At 40.4% G+C, this 26,332-nt stretch overlaps 1 protein-coding gene across 4 annotated transcripts in view; it reads right to left on the bottom strand.

Annotated features, from left to right (window-relative positions):
- Positions 1-425: 425 nt before the first annotated feature.
- Positions 426-26,332, bottom strand: part of RNF145 (ring finger protein 145) — a 51,990-nt gene continuing 26,083 nt past the window's right edge. For all 4 annotated transcript variants that reach the window (XM_076349904.1, XM_076349902.1, XM_076349903.1 and 1 more), the window contains exons 4-11: positions 20,714-20,805; positions 15,605-15,840; positions 11,951-12,126; positions 7,908-8,048; positions 6,371-6,553; positions 4,319-4,466; positions 3,254-3,610; positions 426-2,074 (exon numbers count right to left, since the gene is read on the bottom strand). In XM_076349904.1, coding sequence (XP_076206019.1) covers positions 1,631-2,074; positions 3,254-3,610; positions 4,319-4,466; positions 6,371-6,553; positions 7,908-8,048; positions 11,951-12,126; positions 15,605-15,840; positions 20,714-20,805 — 1,777 coding nt within the window. In that variant the 3' untranslated portion in view covers positions 426-1,630. The remainder of the gene's footprint in view (positions 2,075-3,253; positions 3,611-4,318; positions 4,467-6,370; positions 6,554-7,907; positions 8,049-11,950; positions 12,127-15,604; positions 15,841-20,713; positions 20,806-26,332) is intronic.

Raw genomic sequence — 26,332 nt, forward strand, 5'->3', positions numbered from 1 at the left:
GCTTTGCAATGATCAGTGAAGCACGTGGTAAACCTAAATTTCTTTTCAACATGCAAGAAAACAAAACTGAGATGCAGAATCAAAGGATAGTGCAACTGATATTCCCATCCTGTCAGGCGAGAAGGAAATAGGTTTGGCTTTTGCTTGGGGCTCAGTAGCAGCAGGCAGCCCACAGGGCCTCCAGGAGCAAACGTGCCTCAGTGTTCTGCTATTGTTCTGTCTGTATTGGTGAAGATCTGGGGGCAAGGACCAGAGGAGGCCAGGAGGTACCACCACACGCACAGCATTGAAATGGAAATGGGGGAGAGCTCGTGCATCAGAAGTTCCACTGATCTCCAAGGGGAATAGAGAGCTACTATTGCAGAAGAGCCTCTCAACACACACTTAATTCATGGAATTTCATACAAGAATCACATAACCAGGTGTAAAAATCTTCAAGTGTAATTTATTAAGACATTCAGCTATGTCTGTCAGTCTACATCCAAATTTACTACTAAAAATAAAATAGTATCACATTTCACATTAGGAATACCGACTTTGAAAAACACTTGAGTCAAGCCTATCGTATAAATAAGTGACTAATTTCTCTTCATATCAAAATTCACATAAAAAAATTGCCTGCCCCTACTCCCATCTATTTCCCCACCCCAGTCCCTAGTTCTACTTGAAGCCATGATGCATGTAAAAATTTAAGTATGGACATGTCCTTGTCAAAGAAAAAAGGTGCAAACCTATTAACAGCTTTAAAAGTGGCATTTGCGGAGTCTGATCATACACAATAATGTACTCATTCCCAAAGTGCAAATATCGCCAGAGTTTAATACTGTTTTAATTCAGCTGCAAGAATTAAACATTACACAGCACAGTACTGCAAGGCCTCTATCTGTGCCCTAAAACTCATCCCACTTTCCTCCTGCACATGGTAGCAGAGGTCAAAGTGTTCATCAGAGCTTTAGTTTACTTCATGCAGCCCAGACTATGCCCATTATTAGCAAAAGTTTCATATACATCAAAATATTGAAGACTCCGTCATAAAAGTCAAGAGTCACTATAGATTACATGAATTCAAATGCAACTGCCCCACCAAGAACACCCAAAGCATACACATGACGTATTAAGAGTGCTTCCATCTTCTAGTACAATCACTGCTGTTGTATCTTTGATTTTTGCTTACGTGCCATAAAAAATTTGTCAGCAACCAAAGCTGCACCTCAATCAGAGACTAGCAACTCACTGCATTTAACGCCTCTCGGGTACCCCGGGACATGGCTGTATGCGGTACCTTCTTCCTGACCAAAACAAAAGCTAGTGTCCTGTCCATCTGTCTACAACCTCTCACAGACCTCTCGTTCCTCTTATCCCTCACCTACGTCTTGAAAACACTCTTTCACTGCAATTTATTTCCAGACATCCTTCCTATGCCCACAGTTCAGAGAGCTTCTGGAGTCATTTCTACTACATCTCACTGGAGTTACCACTACCAAGCAGCCCACAAAAATCAGCATGGGAGAATACATTTTGACCAGCATTAATAGCTAAACTTCTTTCACAGCTGTGGAAGGATAGGTTTTCTTCTGAGTCAAACTTGGATCTCTGAAATGTGTTTGTTCCCGCGTCATCCTTTGTCACCTTAGAGCCGGACACAAACCCTCGGGTCTTGAGCAGGGCACCCCTCTGGGGCTGCAATTAGTTCTGCAGCACAAGCTGCTCCCTGGCTGGCCTCACACGGGCTTGTGTCGCTGTCCATGCTCCGAGACCCCTCCATCTCAGCAGAGGCCTCCAGGCCGTCCTGTCCCTCAGCAACCTGTCCGTTGCTCTCGCTAGGGCTGTTTTTCATATTTGGCCCATTGTCATGTTCAACACCAGGGGGCTCAGCTGCATCTCCAGGTCTGGTATTTTGCTCTGCACTAGGATTTGGCTGTTGAACTGGCTCTGGTCCCAGTCCCGGTAGCTGTGAAGGGCTCTTAAGTTGGCAGTGGCACAGAGGGCAGGTTTCTTGCACATACAGCCATTTCTTAAGACAACCCGCATGAAAAAAATGGCTACATGGTGTGATTACAGCAGTTTTCATATCCTGAAAGACACAAAAAAAAAAAAAAAGGAAGATCATATTATATGTAATCCCATTCCTCTCCTCTCATCCCATACATCTAATGGGTCCACTAGCCACAGAGGAGACAGAAGCAGTCCACAGGCAAGTAAGAGGATGTTGCTTCCTTCATACCAAAAAGACTCCACATTCAAATACACACACAATTCAAACACAAGCCAGGCCTGGCTGCTTATATTACAGGGATGAGAAATTAGGCAAAAAGCTTTGTTTATAAGGTATTATTACACTTAAATAAAAGCTTTTGTAGGATGAGAGTCACAGGATTAGTTGGCTTAAGAAACAATTGTGCAAGTCAAAACCAGCACACTTACAGACACAACATGTAACAACAGCAAACCAGAAATGAAGGAACACCCTAACTCTGTCAGCTGAGACCCACATATTACTAGTCTGGTGTTTCAAACACTGTCATTCAACCTGGCACCAGTAGTTTTACCCTTTGAAGTATCAAGTTTGTATCAAGTTTGGAGTCAATCCAATTGCATTCCAACTGCACGCTACTAATCTTATGGTGGTTCTTTCACCGTCATACATGAACTACAATTTCTATCCAAGAGAAAGAGACTTTGGAGCTAGAGGTGTGATAAAGATACTACTTTCAGCATTAATTTCTAAGGTCCTTACATCTGCTGGCTTACATCAGAAAAACCTTTAACCTTTTGAAAATTAGGGGTTTCTGTTATAAAACTGACATTGCACATGAAGTGGAAGTAGCGATGTCTGTAGCGACTGAGCTGCTTCTATGGAATAGTAACAAATCAGCTAATGAGTACACATTGTCTTTCAGTAACAAAATCTTCCACTAATGAAGAAAGGGCACATTTGCTGTTACTACTGAGACCAGCTCAACCCAAACACGAGAGGTTTCAAAGAAGCTCAAGGACACAGTTTGTTGCGTAACTGGAAAAAAAAAGAATGAAAGTTTAAACACATCCAATCTCTTTATTCATAAAAACTATCTCAGTGACAACACTCCAAATCAATTTACACAAAGCAGAAAACTGGGTAATTTAAGTAACTTATTGAGCACAATATTACTCATTAAACATAATTCAAGTAACATTTTACTAGTTGCAGACTGAACTTGACAGTCTAGAGGTATTTCAATTCAAGTCAACCTTTTGACACTTCCATTCTTACCTGGTAGCAGATGGCACAGATATCATTGTGCTGCTCCAGCTGCTCCTTTGTGGCAACAGGCAGTGATTTTATCTTATTCACAGCATCTCTGCGAAGAAGGAAACTTTTCCATCCCAGTTGGGCCCGCAACCACACATTGTAATAGGAGTGAATGAAGATGATCACAGAACCCATCACAGTCCATTCACCAAAGATTGTTTCCGAGACACCGTATGCTACCACACAGAGAGCGACGAGGAATTCCAGCAGCCGGTATGTGCCATTTACATAATAAATCACATCATCCATATTTTCTACTGGTTCTTTTCTGAACTCCTCCACCATAAACAAAACATAAATGAAGAGCGTCCCAAGCACCTGTAACACAGTGCAAGACCACGAGCTCAGCATTCAATTCTGAACTGGAACTGAAGTCATTCAGCATTGTCCATTGAGCTCTGTATACACAACACTCCCAAATCAGACAGAGGGCAGGCAAGCCCCAAAGTAGTAAAATTGTTGCTGAACTTCAAGACAAATGAAAGTCACTCCTTCTTGCAAAGCATTTAAGCTTAAGTTCCCAAGTACTTCCCCTTCTGTACTTTCCTGAGTCCAGAACATAGCCGAGTTGATTAAACAAAAGTGCTGAGCATCATGAGGGGTGATTTTATAAATTTAATAATAATAAAAAAAGTTATAACAAATACTCATACTACAAAACATTTCCTGTATTTACACTACTGTGTTTTGAACATCAAATTGCTTTCAAAGAGCCATAGCTAAATAACAATACATAAACGAGTACTCTGGGGAAAAAAACCAAAAACTTTTTACTATGATAGTTATGCCTTCAAAAGCCTTCTGGCTTTACGATTTGAAATAGACTTCCATTCACTTATGTTCTCAGCCCACCTCTAGAGCTCCTTAGCCTCAGATATAGGATAAAGAAAGAGATTTTATGTGATATCTTGTACTTCTGCCCTTCTATCAACCCTGTTCTTTTCTCATCATGTATTTCCCCCCCCAGAGAAACAGGATCACAGCTAACGCAGGCCTTCACAGTTACTACAGGGCTAACATTCTTACCTGAAGAGAGGTTAGAATACTGCTGGAGATAATGATCAACAGCCAGAAATCCATGTGGAAAAATTGACAAATCATGTAGGCCATGTACGCGGGGAACACAAGTAAGAACAAACAGAGGCTGACTGCTCGGAAGTGCTTCCACAGGCTCCTGCAAACAACAGAATAGGTTTTTATTTTTCAAGTCAGATTTGAGTGTCAGAATAAGAATAGGCTGACTGCTGGATGTTGGTACGGTAGATGTTTGCTCAAGGCTTGAACTTGTTGGAAGGAGTTTCTATTTTACTTGGGCACAGTCTAATTCCCAGCATGCATGCCTACAACACATACAGTATGAAAAGTTCCCTCTCATCTGACCTTTACTGTTTTCAATACAAAGACAAAGATCATGGGCAAAAATTCACCTACAGTAATTGTCATAATGGGTCGTCAGTGATTAGACAAATTAAGTACCTGAGATACTGAATGTTTCAGATGAAAGTCCATTAAAATAAAGAAAACTATTAAACATGCATTTAACTGTACACTTTTCTATATAAACAGAGTTCTCCCAGATTATGTATTTCTTACAACTCTTCTAAGTCTTTTTGCTAATATGCATGGGGCAAAGGTATATCCTTTCATCACCAGATTTAACCCTGCTGCTTTTAGAAGTATATTCCCCAATTCAGGGATCACAAAAGAAGAAACATAGCGGGACTTGAACATTCATCTCTGTCAGTCCTTACTCTGCTCCTATCACTTACTTCTTCCTAATCTCCTCCCCAACCTAAACACACCATCAATCTTTTTACACCCACCCATCTGTGAAGGCTTTCAGAATATCTCCAGTAATTTACTATACTACCTCTACATGTTCCTAAGGTTGTATTTTAACCTCATTTAGCTCTGGAAATCAGGTACAGAAAAAGTGAAAGTATTGGGGGGACAGGACAAGAGCTAATTTAATATAGTCTGAAGAAACATCAGAACGCTACTGTGAGGTCTGCGATTCTGTGTCTGTGGGTAAGGGAGAAAGGGAGAGCTGAAGTGAAGTTTATCCTGACCCTAGCTGATTTAGAACTGCCTGGGAGATTTGGCAGGAGAGAGTTGAAACTCGCTATCACCACAGACCGCTTGTTTAAGCTGGGCAGATGCTCGTATCTTGGCTCTACTCCCTTTCCCTCTGTTACTATATTTGAAGTTAATATTGCTGGAGGCAGAACACACTGGCTATGAGTAGCCTCTAAGCTAAACAAACTCTCTACACATAAATAAACCACCTCTTATTTTTTCACTTACAGGTTACAGAAAGGGAAAAGGCACAAGCAATTAACAAAGATACAAACAGATTAATACAAGAACACCAGATACCAATACAGCTCTTCAAAACACAAACTTAACAACAATCCCACATGATGAGAACATCTGGTACACTAATGCAAGCCTTCCACCTCTTATTTTCTGCCAGTAAACCCTATCATTTTGGGATCACAGCCTCACAAAAAAATAGGTTTTACAGTATCTAATACAAGGTCACTCCTAGAAATTTCCCATCCTCGACAGCTGTCTAAGACCACTGCATTAGAGGGAAACCTACCCAACTGCAGAGGCGGTTAAGCAAAACCATTCTGCAAATCCACACAATGGAGCGCGGGTGCGAAGAGCACAGGCACTGGAGTCCTGGGTTTGCTTAACTGAGACCACAGTGCACTGACACTCTTGCTAGGGAGAATAACCACCGAACAGCGTAATACTCAGGGTGGGCAGCCAGCAGCTGCAGGACAGCATGGTCCTGCACAGGCTAGATGGACGCAAATCCTGAGCAGGAGCAGGCAACCAAAGTCACCCCTGTTTGCCAGCATACAGCATGGTGAAAAGTATTACTGTGTGCCCTTGAGGGAGTAGGATAAAGAGGGAAAAACTAGAGAATTTACACTAGAAAAGAAATCCACACACAGAAAAGACAGGGTAACTTACAAGATACTAAAATCCAAATCAGGCCATCAATTACTAGTTTATCACCTCTTAAAAACAGCATTGAGTAACTTTCTGTTTAGGAAATCAGTCTCTTACTTGTCCCTTGAGGCTCCCAGTGCCAAGACAATGGGATCAGCAATTTCCAGCATGGACTGAAGTATGGATGCCACCACAATGAAAAGAATAATACTGAGCAGGAACGCCCGATGCACAACTTGGAGCTCAATCAAACCTGTCTGCACAGCCAGGATCAGGAGTGTGACTCCTTCAGTCATTCCCCTGCAGATCAACACAGTCAAAAGAACAAACAATCACATCTTTCTGTGTCAATGTTGGTTCAAAAATACATCTAGAAACACCAGGAAATAAGCTGTCTGTTTCTGCCACAACCCTTCAAATGTCACTGGTTTTAGCTTTTACTGATGTCCCTGCTAACCAGAGAGGAATGTTTTCAGCAATGCTGAAGTGCTGGCGGTTGGGAACTAGCCAATGTCAGAACCCTGCTCCTGACTAGCAGCATGTGGGCTGCATCCAGCCCAGCAGACACCACCCAATGACAGAGTCCCCCTCCAGCACAAAGCATTTTAAGGACCCAGGTTGTGTCTTAAGAGGAGGAACCCACCAGCCTCAGTGTTGCCTACACAAGCCCGAAGCAGCCCTGCTGTGTCTACACCTGGGCACCAGTCAGCTTCACTCCTAGATCACCACAAAGACCCTCTCCACCCGTTGTATTTCCCCATCACCACCCTCCTGTCTGTCCTTTGGCTCTGGGGAAACATCCTTGACTCAACACCCCACCTGGTGCCCAGTTTAGGCAAAATCAGCAATTTAGCCATTTTTCAGTTTATTCTCTCTCTACCTATACCAAATACAGCTGTCCACTTCTTTTTGGCTTGGAGCATCAGACTGCATCTAATACCTCCGAGGACCACAATTTAACACTAGTATTTGATGCAGTTAAAGTACAGAACACCAAGAACCACATGCTTCCCCAAAAGATGCTTTTATGTAGACTACTCCTGGGCACCACCGATTTATACCATTTTTGCTTCCACATCTTGGAATCCAAAAGGCAAAACAATCTTTTGCATATGGTCTGAACTTTCTATATAGCGTTAAGGGCTGGAATAACTGAGAAAGGTAGTGTCATACCTAGGATCCCAATTTCATATTAGACAAGTTGGGGCAAGCATTAAGAAAAGGCAGTTTCTGTATTTTGGTTATTTCCCATAGTAATTTACAGGCAATCCATACAATGCTGTGTTTTAAGCCTCATAGATTAGTATTGTTTCACACATGACTGCGGGGTAAATGAGGAAATGGAAATAGGAAGTGTTTATATTATCCAAGCACATGAAAATTTTCCAGTGACTCATGAAAATGAAAGCACTAAGACAATCCCAACTAACAGCCCTGAATTTGTTACAGAAAAGAACCATCTCCCAAGAAGTCAGTGACAAGCTGTATTTTCACCTCAAATCCTTCCAATGCACACATAGACTGGCATACAAAAAGCCTGTCAAAGATACCCAAGAGTTCGCAAGTTAAAAAACTGCAAAGCAATCCATATATTTCTATATAAATCCCTTTTTGTCTGCTGCTTTTTAGACCCTAGGCACAACGAGGCACTTACCTGTTCATAGCAGGATCATTCATGAATGCTCGGTAACCCTGCAAGTAAAACTTGCAGAGAGTCAGAACTCCCAAAGCAACAAAAGAGACTGTGAAGACCAAGCCCAGCAGCGAGTATGGAGTGCTACAGCATTCGGCAATACTGGCAGGAGAGAGGGGAAAAGAAACAAAAAGAAAAGGTCCATCAATTAAAAGCAATGTAATGAGCTCTCCCCTTGTCCTGTTAACTGTGCAAGCTGGTTTTAAAGCAAAATTGGATTGGTTTAATGAAAATATTAAAAGCTCTACACCACCATGAAATCCTCCTATAAAAAGAAGAAGATGAGACGTATTCTATTACTTCTTTCCAAGACACAACTTCATCTCAGCTCCCTAGCTAATGCTGCCGTCAGGCTGGAGCTAGGGCTGTGCTATGGTATGTCTCCGGTCCCCCTCCAGCGTTGTGCCACACGGTGGCACTGTCCTGCTTGCGTAGGTTTTTCATAACCAAAAGTCAATTTGACAGCCACAATGCACTCAGGTTACTGGCTGAGATTTCAGCCAGCTACCAGAAACACAGAGTTAAAGCAGATGGATAAACTAAGGCACTTTCCACTCAGATCCACAACAGTGCAAACAAACATCAAACTGATAAATACTATCAGGAGATTGGGGGCTTTTTGGTAGCGTTCACATCAGATGCAGGTAGGCAACACCTGTCTTTCAGACAGCTGAGCCAGAAGCAGCAAAATAAGACAGTGAAGGATATTTTCCTTCAGCAGGCTTCTTTCTCTCTTTCACTACAGCAGTGAAGTCCCAAGGATTGAGACCCCAAAATACATTTGACGATGCTGACAATAGATGCATTACTTCAGCTCCCTCACCTTAGGGCTGCCCTTCTGCTGGTCCTGGCACTGCAATATTTGGAGCAGCCTAAGCCTCAGAGCGTACTTCGGCTTCTGAAACACGACGCTGCCAGAACAAGGGGAGTGCAAGTGCAGTGTACCGCATGCCCCAACACTAGGTAAAGAACCAGCTGTCAGCCAGGGATTACACATCTGGAAATCCTCACATACATAATCCAAGGTAATACATTGACATCCCCATTCATTTAAAAAAAAAAAAAGAAAAAAAAATCTTTACTTGTTCACCAGGATAGTAGACTTGTGAGAGAAATTATGGTAGTCAAAAACACGTCATGCTAATGGACTGACTGAAGAGTGAACTAGTTCAGTGCTCTGACAAGTCAAGAGAGTTTTGAGGAAGCATATGCTTCAAAAATAAACAAAGCTCGTCCAAGAGACATTTACTTTGTCTCTTTTAATGTCTACTTTAACTAGAAATCTCCTTTGAAAGCAATTCACAGCAGAAAATGTTGATGTGTTTACATATACTATTTGCAGTGCTTCTAGTAAGCCTTCAAATTCTGCCTGTTTACCAAGCTGAGCAGGGCTGAAAAAGCTTTTAAATGTTCCTGCCAGTCAAGGTAGTGAGAAACGCAGTATTTAAAGCAGCTGTTTCTGTAGGATATTTAAGGAACTCTAAGTTTTGCTTCAAAATAAATTATCAGAAATCAAGAATCCTGGCTTTTCTGCGTGATGCCCAATCCTTTTTTTTACTAATTTTAGTACCCTTCTTAAACCTATTTCTAGACGATCTACTATGCAAGGGTCCCAGAGGAGCTTAAGAGCTCAAAGAGAAGCCTGGGGAACTTTCAGTGTTATGTTTGTGTGTCAAGCACAAGTTTACAGATTGTCCTAAAGAGCTGAACTCTTCAAGGCTTCTCAAAAATCACAGCAGTTACATACCCACGGCAAAGATTTTTGAGAGGAACAACAAGGACAATGAAAGGTACAGAAGAGTTTTTAACAGCAAACATGCAATCAAGAGCTTTCCAGTCTGGGAAGAACAGACCTGTGCTACTCTCAATTTTAAAGAAAAGAACAGAACTGTTTGGTCTTCCCTCCCGCCCCAATACATGAATTGAGGGGCACTGAATTAAACTATATGGATTCAAACAATCAAAATGAATTTTTCATCATACAGACCAAGTTGAGCTGTGAAACTCCTTGCCTCAGGATCTTTCAAATGACACAAGTGTACATAGGCTCAAGGGCAGAAAGCACAAACTGATGGAAGAGAAGTCTTTTGAGGGCTACTGAATATGTATTAACCATATCCAGCTAATGCAGCCTGACAGCTGAAGTTGGATGCGGGACTGGAAGAGTACTAGGAAGCATCCCATTTGCCACATTATGGGTGGGTGTCTTTCCAGGTACCCATTTACAGCCACTGCTGGAAACTGGATCCTAGGCTAGATCAGTATTTGGTCTGACCCAGTACAGCCACTCTGACATTCTTATGAAAACTGGACACAGCTATTCTGCACACCCCAATTGCTCTCACCTGAATTCCAGCTACATTATTTTAAGAATCATTACACTTAAAGGGCACAGATGCAGAATTCACTCACTTCCATGGAAGAGCACATCTTTTCTTCCATTTTGTTAAACAGCCAGCACTACATTATTAACTGGCCTGACAAGGTACTTCAGCTCCCTCCTAAGGGGTAAGAGGCTTAGTGATACTACCTGAGTTTGTGTTTTTAAGATGAATAAGCGTTTATAATTTTTCTACTGTGACAGAGCTGGGAACACTGAGAATATTTGCATAGTTTTTCTATATTTTTCCAATTGCAGGGAGAACTTCTGTCCTGGTTTTGGCTTGATCTATGAGTAAATGAATACCAACTGATCTCTGTGAAGTTGCCAAGCCAATGCAAGTCTGCAAAGCAAGTTCCCTGTTTTGCCATCAATAGGAGAAGTCTAGCAATTTGGTGTATGGATAAACTCAACTTATTTACAAGGAAAAGTATTGCTTCCCCACCTCTGCTAACTGCTAAATACAGTACTTTATTGCAACAAAACTAAAATTGCAGCAGAGATGAACAGGAGGAAAAACTTCAGACACCAATGGTTTAGTTAACAACCAGGTAAAATAGTCAGTGCTTTTACATAATGCAGTGTGACACTGTAAGCAATTTTAATACTAGATGCAATAAAACCCTGGCATTTCTCCTTAATGATAATTAATTTTGACAGCTTACACTATGGCACCATAGACAGATATACACTCACACAGAGGCAAGAAAAAGCTAAGCAACTGGAAAGTCTGACTGGAAAGCTGTAGTGATGAGCAAGTTACTCAAGTTGCTACCCAAACAGCAGAACTAATGATGTATGGTATCTAAAGAATGTCCTATGTCACCTGTGTGTTTAGAAAACTTACCTCTTTTCTCCCCATCCCAATATTACACTATCTAATTTGCCTAACCTATCTTCTGCAACACACCCAGTTCCTCTCTGCCCTACATTCCTGCTCCTTTTTGTATGCTGTAATTTCTGGTTAAACAACAGCCAGCAAAGGTACATAGGTTCCAGGCAGAAGAATCCCCCAAACGCTGCCTTTCTCTCAGTAACAGCACTAACACTGGCCTCTCTCCTTTATCTTACAACCAGTTTTTACAAAGCTTTTAGGAATTTGGTATCTTTAAGATCTTTACACCTCTGCCAAATTAACCACTGGGCTCAAAAGTTACTTTGGAGTTGGGTACTTCAGCTGCTTGGATGAACTCAAGAATGTGTCCCACACCAGAATGATGAAACAAGACATACAGGGCTCAGAAAGCAACACAATCATGAATAGGGTATCAGTTGGACTGAACTTCAGATGAAATATCTCAGACTTAAATCCAATTTGTATACTGAAAACAACTTCTGGACCAAAGCTCTAATTATAGCTATTCCCTCATCAAAGGAATATTTTGCTTTCTTTGGGAACTCTCCCACAGTTCTACTAATGCTGTCTGTTCTGAATGGGATCCATTCTCTGAAGGACAAGCTTAACAGGGTTTACATACATGGTCACTGCGATAAGGACAAATATTTATTGGGTATCCAAATGCAATAAAGTCAATCTACATATCTAGTCTCTAAAAGAGCACAAACATTCATTTCAGAAGATATTCAAAACAGAAAACCGACTATTTGCAGACTAGTTAATTACCTTGTCAAGAAGAGGAAGAGGAGCCTCTCTCTTGAGGCAGGCTGGTCCCGTGTACTGAAATAGGAATAGATCTGAAGAGCAAATAAGACAAGCCAAAACACCATGAAAAGAACTGGGACGACCAGCTGGTTCCACAGAGACATCCCCAAAGCCAGGAGACCATACACCTCCACCACCTGGGCAAGACATAAAAATGCAGTTTGTTATTGGTTCACAGCACCTCTGATTTGGTAACAAAAGAATAGTCAACAATATAGCCACAAGGAAGCTAAGGATAATTCACATGGCATTAGCCATCCCAAAGGAAAAGAGGAGGTACATCAAACTACAGTTTGACAAAGGGAGAGCCCAGGTTCAGCAGTGACATATTACCACTGTCTGTCTTGAAGTCGGGAGAAGTACTGTGCAGCAAACCATCAGACCAGCTGAATGCCCCTTCCTATGAATAACTGGCTCAGAGCTGCTGCCTGCAGCCCGCTCACAGCCAGAGGGGCAGGGACACGTGCCTTCAGTTCATGCACAACCCTCAGACCTTTTTGCCCAGCTTAAATCACAGCAATGTTGTTTTCTCAGTAGCTACTGCCAAGTCACTGCACACACTAGATACTGAAATATGAGCCACATCACTTCAGCACAGTACATCTGCTTTGCCGACCTGTTTTTAAGGAAAAACTTAATACCTCAGACATTTTAATGTTTAAGTATCTCAAAAAATAACATGTACCAGACTTCTGACTGCTCCTAATCTACCAAGTGTTTTGAAATTCATGCTTAAGAGTTATTTCAGAAGTCTGAAGCTCAAATTACTTCTTTTGTATTGCAAAGACTAAGTTACAATGCCATCATTTCCAAGAAGCTGGAACTTCATATAGCTGGACTTAATACAAAAGGTCAAAAGGAAATCACTCATAACTATTTCCTCATCATCTGCTTCCCACAATGACATACAATCCATAATGGCTAGCAAATTTTAGCAAATGCTAAAAAAGCTGCCTAGTTAGTCTTTCATGACAAGCAGGAAGGATGTTACATTCATGGGACCTGCTGCAGTATGTACTGTGGCTGATCGACAAGCAGTATGCTGCTGGCAGGGACACGGTGCCAAGATCCCGCTTTTAGCTTTGCACAGACTTGTGAAGGAAATGCATCTGCCCTCAGGAGACTCCCTTGGCCTCTCCCTTGGCCTGGGACCAGTGCAAGCAATCCTATGCAGCTCCTGGCAGAGCACTCCACCACATCGGAAAAGGGTCATGCTACACTCATAATGTAGATTCGTAACCGTGAGGTATTTCTGGCATCTTCTGCTGCAAGTAGGCAGCCAAGGTTCTGGACCTGCTTTTAAATTATACCATTAGCCACAGTCTGAAATAGACACACAAAAAGCTGCCTTGGCCCACCTGTTAGGGCTGTCTCCCCTATGGTGCTGAATTCAGGAAACACTCCTGGTGTTTAACATCCCAATATTCACTAAGTTTTGCCACTGATATCAAAACAGCAATCAAATCCAGCCTAAAATAGTAGTAAACTCACAAACACCAGGATGAAGGCATCATTGAAAACTAACAACTGCACAAAGTTATAGTGATGGAAATACAAGTAGGAAAATATTCAAGACAAAACAGCAATATCCTCCTGTGGAATAAGCATACTAAGTTTGTTTTGTAATGGAGTTGCAACCAGTTATATGAACACACTATGAGCCGATGTTTTTTTCTGTTCTGTTTCAGGAACATAGGCAAAGAGCAGCAAGCTCTTTAAAAACAAAAATCCCGTCTTCCCATATTGTCAATACAATGCAAAAACCACTCACATGCAACTTTTCATTCCAACCCATGCTCTACTACATGCATTTCAAAAAGCAGCATACAACACTATTATAAATCTAGTGCCACATTATAAAGTTTCTGCCATTTTCTCTATATTCCCAAGGAAAAAAACTTTATGTCCTCTGCCTAAAAAGTCAGGAGAAGGAGTATGATCAGTGTCCAAAGGCCACGTACAAGGAATACTTCTTCCTCCTGATCACAACACTGTAATACAGCCTGGCATGCAAAGATTTGAAATACTGGTGGGGAGGGGGAAGAGACAAGCAATCCTAGAGATGAGACTTGTGTAACAGCTATATTTAGAATACAATTCTGACCAAAAAAAAAAAAAACCACCACCCCCCCCAAAAAAAAAATCAGCAAGAAACAACTATTTTCCCCCTCATCCCAGAATGTATTTGCAATTAAAACATTCATAAGATGTTGAAGTGTTTTAAACATAAGTGTCTAAGAAAAAAATAGATACATGATTCTCAAATCCGAATCCGATCTGAATTTGACTTCAGGAAGCTAAACTCTGCATCCGTTCATGCACGTGGAAAACGGAAGTGCTGGTTCCAACTTATTGCAAGTCTTTGAGCTGTACAAAGCCATGCAACTGTTTTACCCCAAATATTACCACTCTAAGTAAACAGTAAGCATGATTTTCCTATTCTCACTGGAAAACAAGTATATTGAAGTTTTGCCAGTTAGCTCCCGAATTAGTTCTTAATCAGCAAGTCTACAAGCTAGTTACGGACGAGATCAGACCGTGCTAGGTGCTCTACAAACACAGAATGATAATCCTGCTCCAAAGACCAATTACATACAAAATAAATAACCAGACAGTAATGATCAACATGACAGGCTGAGACCTTGGCACACCAGACACCTACTGCTGCCAAGTTTTTGTTTGTGTATGACAGATATGACAGCAAAGAGCAGCTTTAAAGAGGGCTTTGAAAGAGCTTAACAAGTCCGTTTTCAGACTGCTTCTGGACTGAAGAGCAGGAGGCAGAAAACCAGTGGCTTGGTTTGAAAAAAAATCCAGCAAGTGGCGAGAGCCGAAATAGCAGGTCAGTCAAAAGTTAAGCAAGCATCAATGTTTTTTATACTGAAATATATAGAAGAATGCATATACACCTATTTTATTTTTATATTAAAAAAAGTGAGGTGTGATGTTTCTGTACCACTAACAAAGTGTCTTTTCAACTAAATATTTATCAGATGTCAAAGTGTTAACAAAATGGATACATGTCAGATTAGTCTTCTCTGTTTCTGTTAACCTGTTAGAGGTCTCAGCAATGCTGCTGTTCTAAAGAAAATACTACAGACCTTTTAAATCACTGTCTGCAAGTTACAAATCACTGACTAAGTCAGTGATTATTACAGTCAAAATCAGCTTTAGTGTTACTCCCAATTTAACACTACTGTAATTACAAATGCTTTTCATACAGAAAGCATTTCTTGAAATGAACAGCTACTACAATTAATACATGGGGATTACCTTGCTCACTTAATGTGGCTGTAAATAAATTCCATTCTGCCACAATCTCGTCTTTTTGCTTAGTCCTTCTCAAATCCAGGCTAAGTCCAAGAAAAGTAGACATGCTCAGCTGGCCAACAGCATAATTCATGCTAATGTCTTAACTGCTCACCCATACATATTATAAGCTACCATAAATTAAAGAAAGAAGATGCTATGGAAAGGAACACATTTGGTTTGCTAAGAAAGCATGAGTTAACATACACACACAGAGTTGCACAGAAGACAGCCAAAGTATTTTTTTCTTTCCAGCAAAAAAGGCTCAGGCCAAGGAAAATAAAATTGTTATGTTTGCTGCCTTACCTGGACAAGCTCTCTGTATGCAGACTTCGCCAAGTTATAGGGCACCAGAAGATTTGATGCCAGAAAGTAGAGAACTTCCAAACCAGTGAAAATCATGGCAAATTTGTTGATGACGACAATGGTTTCCAAAGGGACCAGGCAAAGTCGTGCCAGCAGAGGGAGCATGTGAGCAGAGAAAAGCCAGATCTGTTTTGTTTTCATGACGCAGGAGCAGAGTGTACATACCACCAGCTGACCTGAAAACGCGACACAGGATTTTGTTATCAAGCTGATTATCCCCTTCAGGAAAAAATGTATTTTAATACATTATCTTTCCATAACACAGTTATCAACATCCAGCATATTATGACAGTTCTAACTAGGACATACCTGTTATGAAACCAGGCTACTCCATGGCTTTTGCTGGGTCACAAAAGTTACCATTTTCAAACTATGCAAAGTGCATGCTTTCACTTTACAGATTAGTGAGGTGTAAACCCAAAACACATGCAGAATCATACACAGATTAATATGAAGTCCCAGGAATAAATCACGCAGAGGATAACCCAACAAGTCATCCCTCTCTTTCTTTAACATCCCCAGCTCAACTTAAATCCCATCAGTATCTGTATACACAGCAGTAGCTTTTCTGAAGCCCAGCTATACTACTATTTTATCCTGATCTACGCAAAAAAGTAATCAGACATCCCAAATGGCTTTTAGAGCAACAATATTTATACTGTCAAAAGGAATTACTGGCCAAGAGCAGCAACAGAACAGCCAGGTCAGCAGCTGAGACTTCAGTAATTTCATAATGCCCTGAGGCAGTTGCTCAAAATTATCACTGAAGCTTGCAAGTGACAGATAATTAACAACTAAATTATCTTTAACAGTTGGCAGGGACACAAGCACGAGCACATCTCTCCCACACAGCCAGAGATTTGGAGGGTGGTATTTCTAGAGCAGACCACTCCAGTATAACTGCTCCCATTAGAGTCACTAGAAGTTGTACCCTTTATTTCAGAGGAAACGGAATGGAGTGAAATGCACATTGCCTGGATAAGAACAATTCTCACTCATCGTTTTGCAGTAAGGAAAAAGTTTATTGTGTATTATTTAAAAGCAGAACCTTGTTCACCATCTATGTTAGCTTACATCCGAAAGCCACAATACATGGCACTAAACCCAAGTGCTTATGCTCCGTTTTGGAGCTACCTCCACTAATGTTTGCATTTCACAACCCTTCCCAAAACCAGGAGTTAGCCTTAGCAAAACACAGAGTAACAAAATCAAGGCCGTTAATATCTCTAGGTCAGTGCTAACTCCGTGTGTTCACATAAGCTTACTAACCTTGTAAGCCCTTCTGGATGGGTTGGGGAGGGAAGCTGCGAGAAGAGAAATAGCAGTACCAGGGTTTTGCTTTCATTCCGCCTAGCTTCCCTACCCAGGAAAGGACTTCTGCTTTCAAAATAGCTGCAAGCAATGCAGAGCTGAATGCAATGAGCTGAAAGCAATCTCTAATCTCCACTACTTAAGCATAAAAAGTTGTTCTTCCTTCACACTGTTCTCGTCCAAGTCCTACTGTCAATTTGCTAGATGTATTTTTGAATTAGCAGATGTCTTTTCAGAACAAGCACCGTTGCTCTCAGCAAGACACTATCAGGACACTGGGTCTTAGAAGCCTCAGAGAAAGTTACTCTACTCATCTTTTTAGAAGTTCAACAGACTCCAGCTCTGAAGCATTCTCCCTCTGCTTTGTTGTTCTCTGCCCACACACACGTTGCTACAACCCTATTTAAGATACCACCAGCACACTGCTGTGCTGTAATATTCAGGAGCCTGGCACAGTGAGCTTGCAAGGATTTCTGCGACTCATGGTAACTACGGCAACCCAGCTTCACACACAAAGGGATACAAACATTAGCATCCAATATGTTTTTCAGGATTTAGTAAGAGTGTCGTCATCCGAAATAAAATATTGTGACAACATCATGTTAAACAATCCAGTGCTCTTTGGGACGACTCTGGAGCTCTCCAACCACAAAATAGGACCTCTGAGTCCAGTCTCATCTCATGCAACAGCAAAACCTGCTTTCCTCCAACAGTGATGTGCTGAGTATGCTAAACTCTCTGACCCTCCCTCCTTTTTGATCTAAACACCGATCAAAAGTTACTTGTCACGGGAAGGAGAGCTCTACACCATCAAAGGAAATATATGGAGCACTTTCTCCAGAGGCCCCAGTCTGCTTCCTGAAGTCTGCACCTTCTCAATTCTCAACCCCTTCAGGAAGGGCCTGAAAATGCCTCCAATGGCGCTTTTAGTGACTGGTACTTCCCATTTTAAACTGGGGTAGCAGCACCTTAGTTCAGGACAGACAACATCTCCCTGCAGTAAATCATAGTTTATCTCTAAGTAGGGCTGTACACCATCAGTCATCACACATAATATAGCAGGATCAGTCAGAAGAAATTAGTTTGTACCTCATATCAAATCATAAAAAGATTTTAACACTCTAGCTATCTGCTAAGACTAGCAAATCCAGCTGAATGTTTGCACTCTGTGAACTTAAATGCCTGAAAACTGCCAGACACAGCTAACGAACCTGACAGCTGGAATTCTCCTGCAGGACACCAGGCTCCTCTGCTAGGGAATGAGGCAATAAGGAAGAAATCTATTGCCTTAAGTTCCTGCCCATTCTCTTCCCTTCCCAAAACCTCCACAAATACATTAAACATTGCTGACAGGTAGCCTCCCAGCTCGTAAGCTAATGGAAAATGTGCAACAAGAAAGCCTGAGCAGTACAGCCACTGTTCAAGCCACTTTGAGTAGGGAACTGTATTTCATTTCCAATTTTAAAAAGCTGATGTTAACACATTCCCTAGCTACGTCATTAACCGTTATGTGAAAAACAGGATGTCTTAACGTTAATATATAATCCCATTATTGTGCACTAAGAAAAAGCAAGTCTTCATGGTAGCATCACTGCCAAAACGACGCAGCTTTGTAACGTTCACAGCTGACATGAACTGGGGCACTTTTCAAAGACATCTATTTCTTCCATCCAGCATATTAGTAACCCTAGTCAACAGTCATCAGACTGAATTAGATCCAGGGGAAGAAATTACTATGAGACCCCATTCAAAAAGCACTAATGAATAAAAGCATTAACAAAGATTAAATTTGTGAACCAGCTGGCATACTGTACCTCATCCCCTTAATTCTGACCAGAACTTTTAGGAACCAGAGCTGTATCAGTAGCACGATTATTCCCCCATGCACCTGCCTCAATGCCTTTGTCAACAGTGCTGCAGGACAACACTCTGGCAGAACACATAAGAAGATGGAGCAAAGCACCTGTATATTCATTTTGCTGCGAAGATGACACAGTTCAGCATAGTACACTCCTGTGACATGGCAGATTGCACTGCATAAATACCTTTGTATGTAACAAATTTGAGGAAGTATTTCATATTTATACAAACCACTGCCAAGCCTCATAGCCCACTTTCACAGGTCTTCCCCAAAGACCGCTTGGCATCAAGACTAAAATTACACTTCCAAATTGGCTTTAAAAGAACAGGGGAAATTAATAATGGGGATATTAAGTATGTTAACGTACACACATTTGCTAGTATAGTCAAGCATCTACTTCTGAAAAACAATTATAATAAGGGGACACTTCAGTCTGACACCCAGTACAACCCAAAACTGTACTGGATAAAAACAGTGTTATCTTTTTCTCACTTATTTTTAATCCATATTAAAACCTGGATAAAGCATAATGGGTTTGACTCTCGGTTTAGTTTCTGTCTAAATGTTACTGAATGACACAACGCCTCCTGATCTCTTCCTGCCCAGACCTGCCCGCCACTTTGCGAAGCTCTCTGAGGGATTCTGCTTTATCATGGGACCCCACATTGCACCCGAGAGATTCAAAGGACTAATTACAAACATTTTCTCATAGAAACACACTAAAGGCTTTAGCTGTACTTTGGTGTCATTTGACAAGACAGCAAAATATAATATATCTAGAAATCCAGAAGAGATAAGAGAGGATATCTAAAGAAGATTTCCCTTCCTTGAAAAATACCAATGTTATTTCTATAAAAAAAATATTAAAAGCAGAGACAAATGCCACATTTGAAAGTAAGGATGCAGGCAAACAAGAGATGAATATATTCTGATAGACCTAACATACTGTAAAGAAGTAAACCCATTTAAATCTGCCAGTAGCAGCTGCAAGTAAACAGAAAGCAGCTGAGTTTTGCCAACAGTACATGGCTGACTAAATCTGTCGATAATCTGATGAAAACCATAGATCTTAGTGAAAGGAATTAAGGAAGATTTTTCTTTCAAGCTTGTCTCAGGCTTAATTTTAAAATACACAATGCACGTGTATTCCTATATCATCTCAGTAGAACATATGGTATGGCATAGCAACCTTAACGCTGAATTTATTCTCTTCCAGTCAAAGTTCAAAGGGTAAGGGAACAGTCTAGAAAGTCCAATTCTTCAGGATTTATTTGGGATTTTTAGGTAGATAAGTCATCTCTGCCATTAATCAAACACAATTTAAATGTAGTTTTAACTTGTTACTCCTTAACTCTTTAATTAGAAATATCCCTGGGACTCCTTTAACAAAAGAAGTAGCCTGTAGTCCCATGCACACACCCACAAATCTATTTCACCGTTTTTTTGTACAAGAATGACAATGTTCATCTATAAGGCCAATAAAGAACAAATACTTGTACAACACTTTCATTGACAAAAGCACTACAAATAGACATTATTACTGAATTTCTACAGTACTTTCCACATAAAGATTATTATAGACAATCCAGTCCTTCTGAATCAGATTGCGAGTCTGACAAGAACATAGGGGCAGAGCATGACAAACAGACCTAGAAAATACTTCAAACCTGCAAGTACGAGAGTATTGGTAAATCACTGGCATAGAAAAAGGCAGGCAGGATACACCTAGCCTCCCATGCCTCTTGCATATTAATGAGAATCACAGCTACTAAAAGTGATAAGAGAAATTTGAAACCAAGAGGTAAAATGTGCACAGGTTTCAATGAAGAGAATTAGGCAGAGCTCTCTCCTACATCACAAATATTTGAAGCACTTACCTACTAAAGCAGTCATGAAACGATTCATAGAGAGAGGTTCCAAGTACATTGGCCCTTCATATCCTGATTCCAATTCGCTCCTCACATAATCCCTAAAAAAATAAACCCACAAACTATTAAGATCCATCTGATCAGACAAGAAGCAATTTATTCATTCCACACATATGTAACTTCAGTGTATGTCACAGTCAATTAAATAAATTACAAAAAGCAATATTAACACTACTGAGACAGCAGCCTCACTGATGTAAGGATCTAACTGAGGCATGACTTAAGCGAGAGAAGTATCATCTGTAATTAGACTCACTGGCATAGCTGTAAAAATCCTTTGGGACATCCAAGCTGTTCTTCAGAGCGTGGCCTGAAACTGCTTATTGACAAAGCCTCTTAAGCACCATTCCATTTTTAAGTATCCTTATTAAGTGTTCTTCTTCCTAATAATAATTTCTTTTCCCACCAGCTCCATGTGAAAAACAATTTGAGAGCTCGACAGAGAGGTCTTCCAATGTAATGGGTTATAGTATTTTGCACCCAACACTCACTGCATTGAATTTACAAATAGGTACGAAGGAAAAGTGACAGTCATGAACTAGAGTCAGGAACAGAGGTGCTTCATAATCCTTTTATCCAACACAATTTAAAAGTTCAGCTCTATCCTGGAAAACTCGGGGGACCAAGCAGACACCCTCAAACTGATAGATTGATATGCACAGATACAGGGAGATAGTCCGAAAATCTGACAGGATATTTGTAATTTCTCTCAGAAAAGGTTGGCTAAGAGGGTGGGCTCAGGCAACCAAAGAAAAAGATAAGAACCTGAGAAGGCTGGGCGTTTTTCTGCTGATGGTGATCATCCATCAGCTCTGCTTTCAAGCAGGCTAACATATGTAACAGCAATATAACTCAAATATGAACTTCACACTAAAAGCAAGCATTTTGCACTTTCAGAAGGCAATCCTGGAACAGCACAGCAGTAATTCTCCAGTGGCTCCTTAATCCCCTGCCACGAGACTGCAGGCAATACTCATCACCCTTTGCATCCAGATCTCCAGCCCCTTTTTCTGCCTTGCCCTGCAACCCTTCCTTCTCCACTGCCAGGACGGCTGCAGCTCCACCCTTATTATGACACTACCAACTCTGCCACCAGCAGCAAAACTAAGCCCGTGCTTGCATCTGGCTGATACTGTCCAGTCATTCATATCTAGCTGCATCACATCCCAGGAATGCCAGACAGACACACTTGATCTGACCCCACATGGAGCTAGCGGAGTCTGTTTGCTCAAGGGCCACGGCACTTCATTTATTACGTATTTATTTGTATCAGTGAGGCAAGCCACACTTGCTGGGAACAGATGCAGTCAAAGCAAGGCAAACAGTACTGGAAACCACAACCAATACAAGAATTGCTTTTTATTTCAGTGCCGAAAAATATCAAACCCAGTGCTACTGGAAGCATTCACTTCTCCTCAGAAATGTGGAAATATAACCTTCTTCTACTATTAGCTTGCTACCCCAAGCTAAGGTATTCACATTTTCATTTGCAAAAAATCTCTGGAATTCAAGACATAAATCTCAAAGTACTAAAACAAACACTTCAAAGCCTATTCTTCATAGCTGACAACCCTGCCTACTCACTGCAGCTTTTCAAGTGTCATAGTATATGTGAGGTATGTTGAAATGGGTTCTTTAGACTGTAACCTACAATTAAAAACACATGAGGATCAAAAAGGCACCTAAGATGACTGATTCTAGACAGAACTTTCCCCCTTGTTATCAAGGTATAGCTAAGCACAAGTTCTTTTTCCACCTTCCAACATCCACATGGATGTAATCTTTGGGACAAAGTTGGGTATATTTTTTGTATTTCATATGAACCTGCAGAAAGCACTTTCTGAGAGCATTAGCAACACAAACAGGATAATCCATCAGAATTACAAAGGGAGAAAAAAAATAACACCATTTGCAACATGCTGAAGATGGCTTTTTGTATTAGCAATATCATGCTCCATCCTCAAATTTAGGGTGAAAACACTGGCTATTTCTAAACTGCTAGAAGGAAAGCAGTGAAGACATCAAGTTTCTTCTGTATCTGTTAGGAAACAGGTTACAAAATCATCCAGGATACCAACCTTACACAACTTATCTAAGACGTACCAACAAAGCTGCACTTACAGTTGCTCCTTCAACACCAGGAACATGCCTGGAGATGACCCAAATTCCTTCAAGCTACGTTTCTTGCCGTTGTCCATCTGATTCAGTCATCTGTACAGAGGTCTGTACTTGGCTTAATTCTTTAAGTAACTCACATTAATTGAGTTTTAGGCCTACTAGCTTGGAGAAGCAATGTTTTAAGATCTCCTAAATTTTTTAAACAGTATTTGTAGATGATGTCTGAATAAGGAAAGTCAAAGCAATGATTCTCTTATTACCAGTACAAACACAATGATCTTTTGGCACAGACACCAATCAGAAGATGCCTCAAACAGCTGCAGTGCCATACAAGATGCTGAGAAGAGCAACTGCCTGCACTCAATTTTGATCAATTAAAGCTGTATTAAGCTGCAGCTTTTACATTTGAGAATTGTTCACTTTACTGCAGCAATGTAAGAAAACAAGAATGCTAAAATAATTATTTACTAGTTAATGAAATGACTGAAACTACATTATTACTTTAGAAAATTAGGATATAAGAATAAAGCTTAGATCAGATTGCCTGCTGTTCATTCTGTAGCTGCATTCCCAGCCTCATTTAATCAAACTGCTGGACTGTTAACATATACTCATGGACAGCCATGACTAACATTGTTCTAAAAAGATAAAGAGATACAGTGCTTCACACATGACCATTTTTTGTTACTGAAAGTGCAGAAAGGTCTTGTTATTAAAAATATGCTTTATAATTGACTGACATAAGGCACAGTGGTTATCTGACCTAATTGACTGACATATTGCTGACATTTACTTTGGCTGATTAATCTCTGCTGTCAACATCAAACACATACTCTCATAGGTTTTAAATGTCTACAGACAACCTTAAAATTAAGTGTATTTTAAGATTACCCATAAGACACAATTCACTCTCTTGCCTCCCCATCTTCTCATTCTAAGCTCTGCAAGGCTCAACACGTGGAATACAATCATAACAAAACTGCAAAACATGAAATAAGGTAACAATGTAGATTCAAATTTTTAGTATTAACAGTGTGTTTAATTGCATCATTTCTTTTCTGCATCACTGCATTGTTTATTTTCCCAAGTTTTATTGCTGGAAATGGGGAAAAGAAATGTGATCCTTTTAAGCAAGACATTTGTGCAGCTACATATAAAATAAAACCAGCATCCATTTTCCTTGTCAGGAGCAGCAGGATTTCAGTTTTTTTTTTTTAAAGCTGACTTCTCCTTTTTCCATAAACAGATGGTCTATTATCTCCACCCAAATTGCCAGGTTAACATGCTACATAAAACTGTAGCATCTTCTTGGACTCTCCAAGTGTTCACAAACATTAGCTAATCAATCTTTACACATTAAGGTAATTCTCAGTCTTGCAGATAAGGAAACAAACACTTAAGAAGTTAGGTGACTTGTCAAGGCCACATAGACCTGAAGTCTGAAGTCAGAGCTTAACTATAAAATTCAGATCATCTTATTCCCAGACTTGCAGCTGAACCACAAGCTATTTCTGGGGTGGAAAAAAAGCACTGAAAGCTGAAGTCTTTCAACAGCTCAGAATTTCCAGGACACTGCAGAGTCACAAGTGCCAGCTGATTCTGGTCTTGTTCTATAATTTGCATTAACCAAACTGGCCTCAATATGAGATCTCTTCATCTGTCTTAAATAGCATCCCAACTGGTAGTGCATGCAAGCAATTCACTGGAAGTTTTCAGCTCTAAGCAGAATTATTAACAAAAAACACTCAGGAACAGTTTGCACATGACACTACTGTATGTCTTGTTACGATCAGTCTGCTAAATAGAAACATCAGTTGGAATTGGATAGCTTTGGCAATAAAAGGAATAGCTCCACTAAGATTATATTTGTGTGTTACACTCTACTATTTTCAATATGAAAACTAATGGGATTCAAAAATTCTTTTGAAAAGCTAATGCAAGTGTCACTCCCCACATTATACAAAGGCTGCTGCTGAGAACCCCTTGCACAGTGCTTCCTTCCAAACCAAGTCAGTCTTATATCTAGGGAATGGGTAAGCTCACTCAAAAGCATTAGCAACTACATTTGCTTTGCAAAATAGCTAGGGAATACTGCTGGACTATTTGAATCCAAGACATCTTTTAATTAAATATATTTTTTTGTGCCAGTTGATGCAAGATTAATTAAAGTCTTTATTAACTCACTCCAGAAGCATCAAATAGAGAAAGCTCAGTATGAATACGCCGAACAGTCCAAGCAATAGTTATCTAACACGTTTCCAATGAAGCCTGTAAAGTCTCAAACCTCACGAAGCAATAGAAGTCACAATTCACATTACATAGAAACACAAACAAAAAAGGTAAACACAGTGCTATCCCTTAACGCGTCAACCAAAATCCATACCATCTCCCTTTCTTTTAAAAAATTGAAAGATCCAGAATGGCATAAAGATCTCTAGCTGTAAATGCTCTGGACCAAAGCCCTGTATCTGATGGGTATTTGTTACTAGCTTTATTTTTATTTCAACACAAGTTCTTAAATAATGTTTAGGTTGCTTTTTCTAATAAGTAACCCTTCAACCCAATAAGAAACACCCACAAACTGTATCTATAAAAACCCAGGACTCCCCCGAGGATGATAAAAAACCCTCTTTCCTTCCTACCCAGACAATAAGAGGCCGTAATTCCCCTCTTGCACCCTCATCCATTCAGGAAATCATTAACTGCAGCTCTGACAGCCACAACAGCGACACGTCAAGTCACCACAAAACCTTCATTAACACTCCCCTGAACTCCAACATACTGAGTAAGAGATATTCCAGCAAATGCTTTTGAACAACAGTTTTGATGCAGAAATAACAAACCTATTACTTCACTTAAATCAATCAAAAGCACATTTTTAAATGTTTCCCATCAGCAGGCACCAAAATAAATCAGGCTCAAGTCCATATTTTCAAAACTTCCCATGTAAAGCCATTAACATGATGGCGCTCTCTTTGGTTCCAATTAAACTTTGTCAGCATGACAGTTTACATTGACTTTCAACAGGATTTAGCTGGAGCCAAACAAACGAAGATCAGCTCTGTCTTGTCCGACTCGAGTTTTTTAGCCTCTTGCTCTGCATTTTAGATCCAAAATACCTTTCTTTTTGTTTTCATTGTAAAATATATTACATAAACAAAGATGAATTTAAGAATAAATTCCACTATTACTTCACTTTTACCACCTTCCATATCTCTATTTTCTCTCTCATTGTAGGTGCCAGGAAACTAAAAGTAATGTCCTGTCTGCTTTGTAGAACGCTCCAGTGTTGAAAGCATGTTAGCTGAGCCATTGAATAACTCAGATTACTACATCAGAGGCCACATTTAGTCTTGTGGTGTTTTCTCTCCTCAGATTAATGGACATTACACTCTACAGAAATGTAGCTTGAAATTCCTTTTAAGTCAATGAAAATACACCAGAACTACC

This window comes from Aptenodytes patagonicus, chromosome 12 (genome assembly GCF_965638725.1).
Source record: "Aptenodytes patagonicus chromosome 12, bAptPat1.pri.cur, whole genome shotgun sequence".
Taxonomy (NCBI): Eukaryota; Metazoa; Chordata; class Aves; order Sphenisciformes; family Spheniscidae; genus Aptenodytes; species Aptenodytes patagonicus.